This window comes from Pseudorasbora parva, chromosome 6 (genome assembly GCF_024679245.1).
Source record: "Pseudorasbora parva isolate DD20220531a chromosome 6, ASM2467924v1, whole genome shotgun sequence".
NCBI lineage: Eukaryota > Metazoa > Chordata > Actinopteri > Cypriniformes > Gobionidae > Pseudorasbora > Pseudorasbora parva.
In genome coordinates, this window is record NC_090177.1 from 49,696,412 (window position 1) to 49,712,317 (window position 15,906).

The 15,906-nt window shown below is 38.6% G+C and overlaps 1 protein-coding gene across 1 annotated transcript in view; it reads right to left on the minus strand.

The window, feature by feature from the left end:
- Positions 1 to 8,309: 8,309 nt before the first annotated feature.
- LOC137079565 (GTPase IMAP family member 8-like) overlaps positions 8,310 to 15,906 on the minus strand; it is a 31,489-nt gene continuing 23,892 nt past the window's right edge. Inside the window, exon 3 of the mRNA XM_067447514.1 lies at positions 8,310 to 9,768. Within this exon, the coding sequence (XP_067303615.1) occupies positions 8,310 to 9,768 (1,459 nt within the window). The remainder of the gene's footprint in view (positions 9,769 to 15,906) is intronic.

Below are 15,906 nucleotides of genomic sequence, written 5' to 3' on the forward strand. Positions count from 1 at the left end.
ACAAAAAATTAAAGAGAGGTCCTTATAAGAATGTTTTCTCATCATCCTACAAATCAGGGCATCGAAGAGGGGTAGCAATTCTAATTTCCCACCAAACTCGCTATGAGCATTTATCTGAAAAAAAAGATAAAGATGGTCGATATATACTGATCAAGGGGAGAATTGATGGCTTACTGGTCACCATTCTTAGCATATATGCACCACCTGGAAGTGATTGGGCATTTTACAAACAGTTATTCGAAATGATGACGTCAGAAACCCAGGGAATAATGATATGTGGAGGGGATATGAATATGAGATTATCTAAACTAGATAGCTCGGGTACAAATTTACCTCAACAAAAATCACTCACTAGAAAGATAAACTGTATCATGACCGAAACTGGAATTATTGATATCTGGAGAGATTTCTACCCTTCTGGTCGAGATTACACACATTATTCTGCACCACACTCCACGTACTCTAGAATAGATTACTTTTTTACCTTTAGTAAAGACAGACACAGAATTAAAACATGCAACATTGGAACAATTGATCTATCTGACCATTCCCCCATACATTTATCCATCTACACTAATAACAATCCTAAATCCACAATCTGGCGACTTAATTCAAGTATATTAAATGACCCTAAAATTAAAGAACAATTAAGAACTGAAACTGAGTTATATTTTAAGGAAAATGACAATGGAGAAGTGACTCCATCCATCCTATGGGATGCATATAAAGCAGTTATAAGAGGGAAAGTAATTGCCTATACCGCCCTGTTAAAAAAACAAAGGAAAGAGAAGCTTGAAAAGTTACAATCCAATCTTAAAGAGTTACAAATGCAGCACAAAAGCACTTTAGACAATAATAAGAAATTGGAAATAAAAAGATTACAAAACGAAATTGACATAATCTATACTGAAGAAACTCAGAAAAAGCTATTATTTATAAAGCAAGGATATTATGAGGTAGGAGGTAGATCTACAAAATGGCTGGCATTTAAATTAAGGAAACAACAAGCTGACAGCGCAGTTTACAAGATTAAACATCCAAAAACTAGCTTAATACACCATGAGATGGATAAAATACAACAGAGCTTTGAAACTTATTATAAAGACCTATACTCCCAGCCAAAATTGGATAACGATAATTTGGCCCGAAAATTCTTAGACTCATTGGACCTACCAAAAGTGACAGAACAAGAAAACAGCAATCTATTAAAGGAAATTACAGAAAACGAAATTAACGCAGCAATAAGTAGGCTAAAAGCTCATAAGAGCCCAGGCACGGATGGCTTCACATCCGAATATTATAAGACGTTTGGAGAACAACTAACTCCAAGGCTGCGAACAGTCTGCAACTGGGCACTTAAAGGGGGAGAGATCCCCCCCACATGGAAAGAAGCAACAATCACGGTCATACCAAAAGAAGGCAAAGACAAAACGGAATGTGCTCATTATAGACCAATTTCAGTTCTAAATTTAGATTACAAAATTTACACTTCAATAATAGCCAAACGACTCAATAATATTATGCCCAATCTTATAAATACAGATCAGACGGGGTTTATTTGCCAGAGGCAGACCCAGGATAGTATTAGACGGACTCTCCATGTCATAAAACACATACAAAATAATAACATAGAAGCAATGTTGATAGGGCTGGACACAGAGAAAGCCTTTGATTCTGTGAGGTGGTCTTTTCTTTATCAAGTTTTAACTAAGTTTGGCTTTCATGAAACCATTATCAAGGCGACCCAATCAATTTACAATAAACCAACAGCTCGAATAAAAATAAATGGTAGCTTGTCAAAGCCATTTACATTAGAAAGATCATGTAGACAAGGGTGCCCTCTCTCCCCAACCTTATTTGCTCTGTTTATAGAACCACTAGCCCAGTATATAAGACAAGATGACAACATTAAAGGAATAAATATGCGAGGGGGGGACCAAAAACTATCGCTATTCGCAGACGATATATTAATTTATTTAGGCCAGCCAAAGGAATCGTTACAGAGGCTGATGTCCACACTAGAAGAATTTGGGTCATTCTCAGGATATAAATTAAATATCCAAAAAACTCAGGTCTTGAACTTTAACTTCGAACCTCCTAGAGAACTACAAAACAAATATAATCTTAAATGGGGCCAGAATTCTATGAAATACCTTGGGGTGATTTTATGCAGAGACACCACAGCACTATTCAAATTTAACTATGGGCCATTAAACTCAAAAATTAAGTCTGATCTATCAAGATGGAGTCTTATTCCCTCTCTAGGGCTAATAAACAGAATTGAATCAGTAAAGATTAGCATCCTGCCACGCCTCTTGTACCTTTTCCAAACCCTCCCGGTTGAAGTTACTAAACAACAATTTGTGGAATGGGATAAAATAATTTCTCGCTTTATATGGCAAGGGAAAAAACCAAGGATAAAATACAACACATTACAGCTTGTAAAGGATAAAGGAGGCCTGGCACTGCCGTGTTTAAGAGATTACTACTACGCTGCCCAGTTAAGAGCTCTGGTCTGCCTATGTGCCCCAACTTTTACAGCTAGATGGAAAGACATAGAGGAGGCTACCACTAAGGGCCCTCCAATACAAGCTATGGTAGCGGATAAGAGACTACTAACTCATCTGGCAGATAAAGAAAATCCATGGATAAAACTAACTTTTAAAATCTGGCACCAAGTCTGTAAAAATAATAAACTAACCAAGGCAGTGGCGATGTTAAGATGGTGCGCATATGACACGGAATTTATACCCAATAGACATGATACAAGATTCCATCAATGGGCAGAAAAAGGTCTCACTTCCTACTTTTCATTTACACATAACAGACAGCTAATAGAATTTCAAACTCTCAAGGTGAAACATGGTCTGGTAAATCAAGATTTTAATCGGTATCTACAAATGAGAAGTAGATACGATGAAATTACAAAGGGAAGCGCTGTACCAAGGTCTCCAAGAAAGCAAACCAATAAACACGCAATACGTCAAAAAGAAATGGGAAAAAGAAATAGGCATAGTAATAGATGAGAATGAATGGGAAGTAATGTGTAAAATGCAGTGGAAGACATCTTACTCGATAACTTGGAGAGAATTTGGATGGAAAAACATAATGAGATTTTTTATAACCCCTGCGCAGAAAGCTCACCAAAATATAGGAACAGGGTGCTGGAGACAGTGCGGCGACAGTGACGCTAATCACTATCACATATTCTGGGCTTGCCCAAAAGCTGTTCCCTTTTGGCAAGAGGTACACAGATGCCTAGAGAAAATTTTCCAAACTAATATCCCTTTTGATATCTTACACATGTACCTAGGTCTGGAAACCCCAAATCTGACTTCAACTGCAGACAAGTATCTGTTTAGGATTCTGATAATGTCAGCCAGAAAAGCCCTGACACGAAAATGGCTTCAACCAGACCCACCAGGTACTGAAGAATGGTACAATACTATATACCAAATATATATAATGGAGAGACTCACTATGGCCTTAAGATTAGAAAAGGAAAAATTTATTCGTTTATGGACCAACTGGACAGAATATATAAGAGCAATAAGACCAGATCTCATCTGAGATTTGAGTAACAAGGGCAAATTGGAGTGGATAACAGGAGAGAGAGGATAAAATCAAACTGTAGTAAGTAAAATACAAGATTTTACCTACTTGCACAATTTTACCCACTTGTACCCTTGTATATAGTTGAGTTGTTGTTGTTGTTGTTTTTTCTAATCTATTTTTTTTTTTTTTTTTATTTACTTTTTATTATTATTATTATTATTATTATTTTTTTTTTTTTTTTAGTATATTTCTTGTGATTTTGTCTACATGCTTTTACAAAAGGTCAACATGTATAAGAGGCAATACCTAATACTAATCCTCTTTTGTTCCTGGACTAAATTATATATTTGGAAAAGTGCATAATTAACAAGTATAGTTCACACTGTATTCCTGTTTTTGAGTAATTATGCTTGTGCCTTTTGCAGATAAATGTCAGGAAAGTTTGCCTCCAATGTAAACCGACAAATGTGCAAGATCTTTATAATAAAAAAAGATAAAATATAAAAAATACAAAATCAAATGTGTCAAATAAAATTGTATCCATGTGATTTTAGCTTGTGTTTTGAACTCAACTTTGATCTCTTTAATCATGAAAGAATCGTTCCTCACAGGGTTCGTTCCCATGTTTTTCACATTGCAAACACAATTCTGTATCAGCTAATCTATCGAGCAAGCTTAATAGGTTAGAAAAGACCAACATCCAAAATGTATTCGTTTACAAATCATGGACTATGGTTAAACAAAACGAAAAAGAAAATGCTGTTTTTCTGCCTCTAGTTTTCATTATTGTTGGAAACACTCGGACAGTGTGTGAAATAGTATTACAATAAGGGAAAAGTGCCCATAGTTACCAAATTACCATTAATAGTGTTCAAATATAAGCAACATTTACCGCTAAGTTACATCTTTTTTTCAGGTTGGAGGTGCAATTCTTGTATGCTGAGATGTCAGTTCGTTTTGGTGCACACAGTATCGCATTATGAAACTATTCTTATTGACATCTAGGAGTGAAAACATGATGAACTAGAGGGAACGGGTGATCTGCCTCCCATAGCTCACACACATCTTCGTGATCTTACTCTGCTTTGGCCATCATCTGACTAAACACGCGCTAATTATATGCGGATGATGCGCGTAGGCCTACACCTCTCGCGAAGCAGCCTCTCCAACGTTTCGCGAGACTTGCAAACAAGTCATATTAATTTGTTTTAAAATATATAATTAATTATTATCCTTGACAGTAGTGGAGGAACGCCACCGATTGTAACGAAGTAAAAGTACAGTTTTTTCACAAGAAATGTACTTGAATTAAAGTAAAAGTACCCATTTTTAAATATACTCTAAAAGTACAAGTTACCCAAAAAATGTACTCAAGTAAATGTAACGAAGTAAATGTAATTTATTACTACCCACCTCTGCCATTAGCGCATTTGAATGACGAAGCACGCGATCGTGTCGTTTACTGATGTTTACTCACGCGACGATAGCCGACAGCACAGACATCTGAAGCCGTTTAACTCACCGGCTGCTTCCAAAGCAGGACCGAACCTTTATCGCTGGGACCGCTCCGTCAAAAACACACTTCTTTGGTATGATTTAGTGAAGTCCTGACAGCAGTGACTTGCTGTGCTGAAGCGTTGAAGTCGCTTGATGTCAGATAGGAATAAAGTGGAGCGCGGCGTCTGGATCGACTGGATCTGCAGCTGAGAGTGTTTATGGGCGTGCGTTTCCTCTCTCACTCTAGTCACGCGCGCACCCTACCGGGAGAAGAGCCCGTACGGCCCATACAAGGACCTTCCGCTCTATTAACGTCAAGCCGACCCATACTCGAAAAAAACTCTCCGGAACTTGTGAGAAACCGGAAGGAGTTTTTTTGACACAGAAATACTCCATCAAACGCCCAACATTAGTTTTTGAAACTTTGTCTATGTTTAGGATGGGAATCCAAGTCTTTAACAGTGGAAAGCTCAGTATGCAGGAAACAGCATTTCACCCCGCCTTTAAGGATATTACATTTAAAGCTTGCTTTTAAACTATTATTGCTTTTAAACTTTTTTAAGCTTTTAAACGATTATTGTAATGCTCTTCTGGCTGGGCTTCCAGCATGCACTATCAAACCCTTGCAGCTGATCCAGAATGCAGCGGCGAGAGTGGTCTTTAATGAGCCGAAGAGAGCGCATTTTACGCCTCTCTTCATCAGACTGCACTGGTTGCCAATGGCTGCTCGCATCAAATTCAAGGCACTAGTTATCGCCTACAAAACAACCACTGGCTCTGCACCAATATACCTAAACTCGCTTGTTCAGACTTACACACCCTCCAGAAGCTTGCGTTCTGCGAGCGAGCGGCGCCTCGTGGTTCCATCCCAAAGAGGCATGAAATCGCTCTCACGGACATTTTCCTGGACCGTTCCCACCTGGTGGAATGACCTGCCGATCTCAATTCGTGCTGCCTAGTCTGTAGCCATTTTTAAAAAACATCTTAAGACACATCTTTTCCAATTGCACTTTTCCTATTGCACTTGACCAATACAGAATAGCACTTACTGATCGTATCTACGTCTCTCATCCGGATTTGTGCCTTCAGGCGGGTATGTTACATAGTTATCATAACTATCAGAATCCAGTGTTCTGTATATTGCGTACGTGAGTTTTTGTTGTAGATGGCTATTGCTGCGCGTTTAGCTAGAATACAAAACCAACCCATTGGGCCACTGAATCTGCATTAACGACAACAGCTGGGGCATCAGCCTTAGTCCTAATGGGTTGTTATCATAGCTATCAAAATCCAGTGTTCTGTATTTTCCGTACGTGAGTATTTGTTGTAGCTGGCTATATTAAAAAAAAAAAAAAAAAAAAGTTGTGTATTGTGCTAATTAATTGAGATTTCTTACAGCTCTTACAGGTTGTTGGCCTTGTTTGTTTCGTTGCTTCTATTGCTCTCCCCTTTTTTGTAAGTCGCTTTGGATAAAAGCGTCTACTAAATGATTAAATGTAAATGTAAACTTGTTTCCCTGTCAGTTACAACAGCATTCAACCAGTGTGTGTGTGTGTGTGTGTGTGTGTGTGTGTGTGTGTGTGTGTGTGTGTGTGTGTGTAATATAACCATGACATTGAGGTTTGAACTGAAGTTGTAACAGATTAAATAAACACATCCATTATTTATTATTTCATATAAAATATAATATTATTATATTTTCTTTTATTAACAATTTCTTAATTGTCTTAATTTGTGTTCCGAAGATGAACAAAGGTCTAACGGGTGTCAAACGACATGACAGGCGAGTAATTAATGACAGAATTTTCATTTTTGGGTGAACTAACCCTTTAATGGGGGATGTGGATTATTCATTAAAAAACACAAACTGGAGGCGCAACTGATTGCTAAATTGCTGCTGTTTGATGGCTGTCTACAGAACTTAAAGATCTCCCTGTTTTTGTTTTCTTTCTCGCTGCATTACAGATGAAATGGTTGATCTTCTGCTTTGGCACAGGTACTGTGAGGGGGAAATAGAGCAGTCAGTTCGCCGTTCTGCTTTATCTGTAATATCTTCACGAGAGGCGACCAACATTACTGAGACGGCAGAAATTCATGGAGCGAATTAACACTTGATTAACATTAGTTGTTTTTTGTAATTTAGCTGAAATGTAAACTAGATAATATATCTAGTTTAAAACTACAATAATTCCAGAAACATGTGAATGACCCCAGACCAGTAGTGGAAAATGAAGACCAAGAGTCAGTAGTGAAATTCATTAAAAGAAAAATTTACTGAAGAATATAGTTTACAGTTTCAAAAACAGAAGCCAGCTTCAAGTCTCAAAAGGAGTTTGTAGGCTGCGCTCCTGCTCTCACCGTCTCGTTGCCTCGCCCTATCGTACATACATTTGCCCCAACAGTTATACTATTCAAGGTCTATCCACGTCATTACTGCAATGTGGATGGTTCTGATTGGCTCAGTAAAAATGCAGTTATGGTAAATTTTCACACATCAGTTAATTTGCACATATTCAACAAACAAGTCCACTCAAAACAAGTCCACTCATCTCTTAGGGTGCCCATTGTACACCACCTCAACCCTGATCTGTAACACAGAATATTGCGCACATACACAGATACACGGTCTCTCCACGGTTGGAGCTGATTAAGCTCCAGTTCTAACCAGTTCTTACCAAAACATACTGATAACGTGTGCTTTCTTTCAGTGAGAGGGACACACAATAGTACAGGCAATATTCATCTTGAGTCTTTAGTGTTTCAGTAAAAGGAAATATAAAAGGAATAAAAATTAAAGGCAAGAAACAATCAGGGGTTTATCAATCAAATTAAGCTAAATCATAACTGGAAATAATCATTATAATAATATAGGAAGATAAATATTGATTACGGTTTTGATTATGAATTTAATTAGGATATATACAGGTATATTGAAGCGGCCGTGGATTTCGGAATCCTCTTTTCACATAAAATACTTAAAATTCAATATATTTATATACAGATAAGTGTCATTTCACAATGCAAAACCCTTATAAGCTATCATATGATTTCTGTCCTGATTATTATTATTATTATTATTATTATTATTATTATTATTATTGGGCATTAATGGTCGTGCTGCTGCTAATGCAGCTACTCTGATGCGGCTTCTTTCTCTGCTGCTGAGGGTGATTCTGCTTCAGATGGAGATCTTCCTGTTACTCCTATTGTTCCTCCTGTTACTCTTGCTTTAGCTGTTTCTCCTGATGCTCCTCCTGCTACTGCACTTTCTGACTGTACTGTTGGAGCTTCTTTTCCAGCCGCTGCTTTACACTTTCCTTCTGTCGGAGATCATTTGTCAGCCGCTGATTCTCTTGCTCCTCCTTGTGGAGATCCTTTTTCAGCTTCAGCTTCTCCTGTTCTTTCTGTAGCAGCTTCTTTTTTAACTGATGTTTCTCATTTTCCTTCTGTAGGAGCTTTCCTTTTAGCGGAGCCTTCTCATTTACCTTCTTTAGGAGCTTCCCTTTTAGCTGAGACTTCTCGTTTTCCTTCTGTATGAGCTCTTCATTTAGCTTAAGCTTCTCTTCTTCCTTATTTAGGATCTTATCTTTAAATTTAAGCTTCTCCGCTTCCTTATTTAGGATCTCATCTGTTAGCTGCAGCTTCTCCTGTTCCTTCTGTTGGAGGTCATTTATCATGTGTTGCTCATTATCTGCCTTTTGTAATAGCTCATTTTTCTGTTGTGTTTCCTTTTCTATTAGTAGGAGTCTTTCTTCCTCTCTCTTCTGTTGGAGCTCATTTTTCAGTTTCTGCTCCTCCTCTTCCTTCTGTCGGAAATCATTTCTCAGTTTCTGCTCCTCCTCTTCCTTCTGTTGGAGGTCATTTCTCAGTTTCTGCTCCTCCTCTTCCTTCTGTTGGAGCTCATATGTCAATGGCTGCTCCTCTTGATCCTTCTGTTTGAGGTCTGTTATTAGACGCTGCCCTCTCTGCTCATTTTCTTGGAGCTTCCTTTCCATTTCCTTAATTTCCTGTTCTATCAGTTTGAGTTCCTGTTTCAGATTCTCATATGTATTTTTCCACTGCCATGCCAGTAATACTCCAATTAATACAACAGCACACAGAATATATGGAAATGGCAGATTCATTCTGTCCTTCCCTATCATTTCTGTTTTTGCTCTTTTAAACATCTCAGGTGTGTAATGCTTCACTCCATGTTCCCTCCTCAATGTATTAATCTTCTGGAGAAGTTTTGTAACCTGCTGGTGATTGTTTCTATCTTCATTGTTGAAAGAGTGATATCTGCCACCACAACTGTCAACTATTTTTGGTAAATAATGGCTTTTGCTGATGTACTCCTCCAAAGATATCCCCTTCAGATGATCATTGTGAGTGAACAGAATGATGGTACGACGCAAAGCCTCTTCTCCAAAGTTCTCCTGAATCCATTGCACTGAGTTCCTCTCCTCTTCTGTGAATCTCACTCCCAGTTTGATGACCAGCAGGAACACATGAGGACCAGGAGCAGACATCTCTACACACTTCTCTATTTCAGCCTTCACTTGCTCTTTTGTCATAGATGTATTGAACAGTCCTGGAGTGTCGATTATGGCAATGTTCTTCCCATCCACATCTCCTTCCTGTTTCTTACATATTTCACTCTCTTTAAATGCATTTCTGCCCAGGATGGTGTTTCCTGTTGCACTTTTCCCTGCTCCAGTTTTACCCAGGAGCAAAATCCTTAGATCACCTTCTAAGAAAAGAATTAAAAAAACACAAAAACACAAATATTCAGTAATTTTATGAAAAATGTATATTCAGCACACAAAACAAGACATCTCATGGTGACTACAAATGCCTTTTTCAGCAAAGAACTTAACATTTATGTCTCTTTTAAATTAATAGGCTATCTTGAGTGTCAATCAGGCACATGTAAGGCCAGTGAACAAGAATAACATTTATGAATTCAACACACGTTTGGATTGTGTAAATTGGTCGATTGAATTGCTCCTGGCTGATTGATTGTTCCTGATCGATTGCTCCTGTCTGTCTGCCTGCTGCTGCTGCCACCACAGTGTTTGTAGCTCTGCATAGCTGTGTTTGAATCTCTATTTGATATATTTTCTTTGTAATTTACACTGCTAAATATAACTTACTCATCACCATATAGTGTTTAATATAGCCTATCAATTTAAATTTGACATTACTAGCTTTTAATCTAAATCACTACCACACGTTAGCTTTTCGCTAGCCTGGTAGCTTTCCATCCCAGCATCCGGGTCTCCTGTTTTCTGAGTTCTATAGACAACTGTGGTGAGTTGGATTATTAAAAAGACTCCATCAGACAACTGTGGTAAGTTTTGGATTCATCAACAAATACGGTAAGCCATGTCTTCTTCTCCTGTCATTGTCACTTGCACTGCATGCTACATGTTTAGCATATCTATCTCCGTTGGCGAACAGGGCTTCACATGTGATAAATGTAAGGAATTAATCAGGCTGACGGAGAAGATTTCAGATTTAGAGACACGCATCCAAGCTTTATGTGAGAGTAGTGAGAATGTAACAGCTTTAGATACTGCTTTGGATGCGACTAGCTTAGTGAACACTCATTGTTTGGTTCCGGCTGAGCCCGCGCAGCAGGGCTGGGTGACGATGAGAAAGCATAGTCGCGGATCAAAAAACCGCTCTTCCGTTCCGATTAGAACATCAAACAGGTTCTCCCCACTCAGTGACGCACCCACTGAGGATCCTGTTGAAAGTGCCCTAGTTATTGGCGATTCTATTACACGGAATGTGAAAATAGAGACACCAGCCACCATAGTCACATGTTTACCGGGAGCCAGAGCGCCTGACATCAAAGCAAATTTAAAAGTGCTGGCTAAAGCTAATCGTAAATTCTCTAAGATTATTATTCACGTTGGCACTAATGATGTTCGACTTCGCCAGTCGGAGATCACCAAAATTAACATTAAAGAGGTGTGTAATCTCGCAAGTACGATGTCAAAAGCCGTATATTTCTCTGGACCTCTCCCCGCGAAAAGGAGTGATGAAATAGTTAGCAGATTATCATCACTCAATGGCTGGTTGTCTAAGTGGTGTCTGCAAAATAACATAGGGTTCATAGACAATTGGAAAAGTTTTTGGGGCAGACCTGACCTGTTGAAGATGGACGGCATTCATCCCTCCTGGGCTGGTGCTGCTCTTCTCTCTAGTAATTTGGCACATAGTCTTAGAGCTAAACCTTGACTCACTGGGGCCCAGGTCAGGAAGCAGACAAACTGGCTAAACCAACCGTCTGCTAGCTGTCTCACGTCACCAAAGTCAGCTAAATCCCAGCACATAGAGACTCTTTCACCTAGATATTATCACATAGAGACTGTGTCTGTTCCCCGAATTAGTAAATACAAAAAACCATGAAAACCATTCAACAGTAAAAATTTAATTGATGTCCAACAAATAAACAACAGATATAATACGGATGAACAATTGATAAAGCTCGGGTTGCTGAATATTCGATCCCTTTCGCCAAAAACGCTTGTTGTCAATGATATGATTATAGATCATAACTTAGATGTGCTGTGTTTGACAGAAACCTGGCTAAAACCTGATGATTACATTACTTTAAATGAGTGCACCCCCCGAGATTATTGTTACAAACATGAGCCACGTCTGAAAGGTAAAGGGGGAGGTGTGGCTGTAATTTATAATAATATTTTCAGTATTACTCAGAAGTCTAGTTTCAAATATAATTCCTTTGAAGTTTTGGTGCTTTATGTAACACTGTGTAGTGTAAATGATAAATCCCTTCTGACATTTGTGTTGGCTACTGTATACAGGCCACCAGGGCACAATACAGACTTTATCAAAGAATTTGCTGGTTTTGTATCGGAGTTAGTATTAGCTGTAGATAAAGTACTAATTGTTGGGGATTTTAATATCCACGTAGACAATGAAAAAGACGCATTGGGATTGGCATTTAGAGACATTCTAAACTCTATTGGAGTTAGACAACACGTATCAGGACCCACTCATCGCCTTAATCATACTTTAGATCTAATAATGTCACATGGAATAAATGTTGATACTGTTAAAATTCTGCAGCAGAGCGATGACATCTCAGATCATTACCTAATATCATGTATACTTAATTTACCTAAGGCTGCAAAGCCATCCCCTCACTTCAAATATGGCAGGACGATAACCGCTGCGACTAAAGATTGCTTTGTACATAATCTTCCTCATCAGTTCCATCTCCTCAGCATTACAGATAGCCAAGATGAACTTGATGCTGCAACCGAAACTATGGACTCTATCCTTACTAGCACTTTAGACATAGTTGCTCCCCGGCGCTTAAAGAAGATTAAAGCAAATAATCCAACGCCGTGGTACAACGAGCACACTCGGGCCCTTAAAACAGCAGCCAGAAAAATGGAGCGCAGCTGGAAGAAAACAAAACTAGAGGTTTTTCGCAATTTGTGGAAAGAGAGCATGATTGCATACAGAAAGGCCATAAAAACTGCTAGATCTGCTTATTTCTCATCTCTTTTAGAAGAAAACAAACACAACCCTAAGTATTTATTCGATACAGTGGCTAAATTATCAAAAAATAAAGCTTCAGCTTCTGATGTTTGTAAACAACACAGCAGTAATGACTTTATGAACTTCTTTACTAGTAAGATTGATAATATTAGGAATAAAATTATAACCATGCAGCCGTCTATTACAGTATCACTTCAGACAGAGCATTGTAGGGTCACTGAGGAAAAATTACACTCATTCACTGCTATAGGAGGAGAAGAACTGGCTAAACTTGTAAAATCATCAAAATCAACAACATGTATGCTTGACCCTATACCGACTAGGCTATTAAAAGAGATACTTCCAGAGGTCATAGATCCTCTGCTTAATATCATTAATTCATCTTTGACATTAGGATATGTACCGAAAACTTTTAAGTTGGCTATAATTAAACCACTTATTAAAAAAACACAACTTGATCCTAAAGAATTAGTCAATTACAGGCCAATCTCGAATCTACCGTTTCTATCAAAAATACTAGAAAAGGCCGTGTCTTCACAATTATGTTCTTTTTTAGAAAGAAATGGTATATGTGAGGATTTCCAGTCAGGATTTAGACCGTATCATAGCACTGAGACTGCTCTAATTAGAGTAACAAATGATTTACTCTTATCATCTGATCGTGGTTGTATCTCTCTATTAGTGTTACTCGATCTTAGCGCTGCATTTGATACTATCGATCACAATATTCTTCTGAATAGAATCGAAAATTATGTTGGCGTTAGTGGAACTGCTTTGGCATGGTTTAAATCGTACTTATCTGACCGTTATCAGTTTGTAGCAGTAAATGAAGAGATGTCACACCGATCACAAGTTCAGTATGGGGTACCGCAAGGCTCAGTGTTAGGACCGTTGCTTTTCACCCTGTATATGCTACCACTGGGAGATATCATTAGGAAACATGGCGTTAGTTTTCATTGTTATGCTGACGATACTCAGCTCTATATTTCCTCACGCCCGGATGAAACCTACCAATTCACAAGATTAACAGAATGCATAGCTGATATAAAAAATTGGATGAATAGTAATTTTCTGCAACTTAATTCAGATAAAACTGAATTTTTAATTATTGGACAGAAAAGCTCCACAAGTAGTAACCGAGAATACTGTCTAACACTTGATGACTGCTCTGTCAAGCCCTCGTCGTCAGTGAGGAACCTGGGTGTGCTCTTTGATACCAATCTTTCATTTGAAAGCCACGTTTCTAGCATCTGTAAAACCGCATTCTATCATCTTAAAAATATATCTAAATTACGGCACATGCTTTCAATGCAAAATGCTGAACAGTTAGTACATGCGTTCATGAGCTCAAGGCTAGATTATTGTAATGCTCTACTGGGTGGTTGCCCTGCTCGCTTAATAAACAAACTCCAGCTAGTCCAAAATGCAGCAGCTCGAGTTCTTACTAGAACCAGGAAGTATGATCATATTAGTCCAGTTCTGTCAACACTGCACTGGCTCCCTATTAAACATCGCATACATTTTAAAATCTTGCTTATTACTTACAAAGCACTAAATAGTTTAGCTCCCCGGTACTTAAGCGAGCTCTTAACGCATTATACCCCATCACGTCGATTGCGGTCTCAAAACTCTGGCCAGTTGATAATACCTAGAATATCTAAATCAACTGCAGGCGGTCGATCATTTTCCTATTTAGCTCCTAAATTGTGGAATAGTCTTCCTAGCATTGTTCGGGAAGCAGACACACTCTGTCAGTTTAAATCTAGACTAAAAACACATCTCTTTACTATGGCATACACATAGAACATCTTTAACTTTCATTATTCAATTCAATTGACTGATTGTTAGGCTGCATTAACTAGGTCAGCCGGAACCGGGAACACTTCCCATAACACCTGATGTACTCGTTACATCATAAAAAGAGTGACATCTACGCTAATGTTAGTCTCTCTGTTTATCCCGAGGTTTATCCCGGATCTGGGCCCTGTCCGGATCGGATGGTGGACCTGCCTGGACATGACCAACGCATCCTGGAGTGTCTGCTGAGCCGTGTCAAATGGTGTCTCCTCCGAATTTGCCTCACTGGCACGACATGCTCAAAACCCGTCTTCGGCGCAATAATTCCGATCTTTCATGTATTCATACTCTTGTGTAATTGACGCCCCATCCTAAATAAATCTGTCTCTTCCGTGATACCCTGAAAATTTTGAATAATCCGATCTAATATGATTTCCGACCTGTAAGGTTGCCAGAATAATAATCTTACACGGTGTGTTAATAGGCCAAAGGAGAACTGGCACCCCGACTGAGTCTGGTTTCTCCCAAGGTTTATTTTTCTCCATCATGCCCCGATGGAGTTTTGGTTCCTTGCCACTGTCGCCTTTGGCTTGGCTTGCTCAGTTGGGGACACTAAAATATGATTAAAGTTATTCAACTTATTATACAAATAAAATATATGAATTAGGTCTTATTTAATTCTATAAACTATAATACTGATCTGCCAACATTGTCGCTATATGATAAATTAAAATAAGCTGATAACATCACTGTTTTCTCCAGTACGGCTGTACAGCCAAATCTAATTTTGTCGCAATATTACCCTGTTTGACACTGTGAAGCTGCTTTGACACAATCGTGATTGTAAAAGCGCTATATAAATAAAGTTGATTGATTGATTGTAAAAATACCAATACAAGTGTAACATCTGCCTCTGCCATCTGTTCCTCCGGCCACCTGAGCGAGCAATCTCCTGAACACTGCTGGTTCTTCTCGCATCACTTCCTGTTTCTACCTGTTATAAGTAAGGAATAATCGACAATGGACCGTTGCATTATTCGAAAAATAATGCATACCTGAGGTGGTGATGCGGTCACAACGCAAAGCAGGTGTGCATTATTTTTCTTATAATCCAACGGCCCGTCGTCAATTATTATTTGCTATCTTGTGCACCTCATCTACCAAACCTCAAGACATAGATTCGATGATATATTTAAAGGGATTCGTCTGGTTTTTGTACTTTTGAGCATTTAGTACAGTGGAACGTGGGCCGTGAAGTGTGGGCAGTGGCGTGTGGGGCGGTTTTTATTATTTGTATAAACTCACCCAGTTCACATCTTCACGCATTTATACTCACTCAAGCAGTAATAAACAAAATAACAACATATACCCCACAAATAAATATACTCATTACAAAAACAACAAATTTAACGTTTTAATTTTACCCCAGACAAACACGGGAACCCCCTATCAATCTTACAAAATGGTTTAGTCGGCCTTCGGAGTCGTGGGCTTTTGTGGAGAGTGGTAAGAAGCCGTCTAGTTGTGAGTGTAAACGGG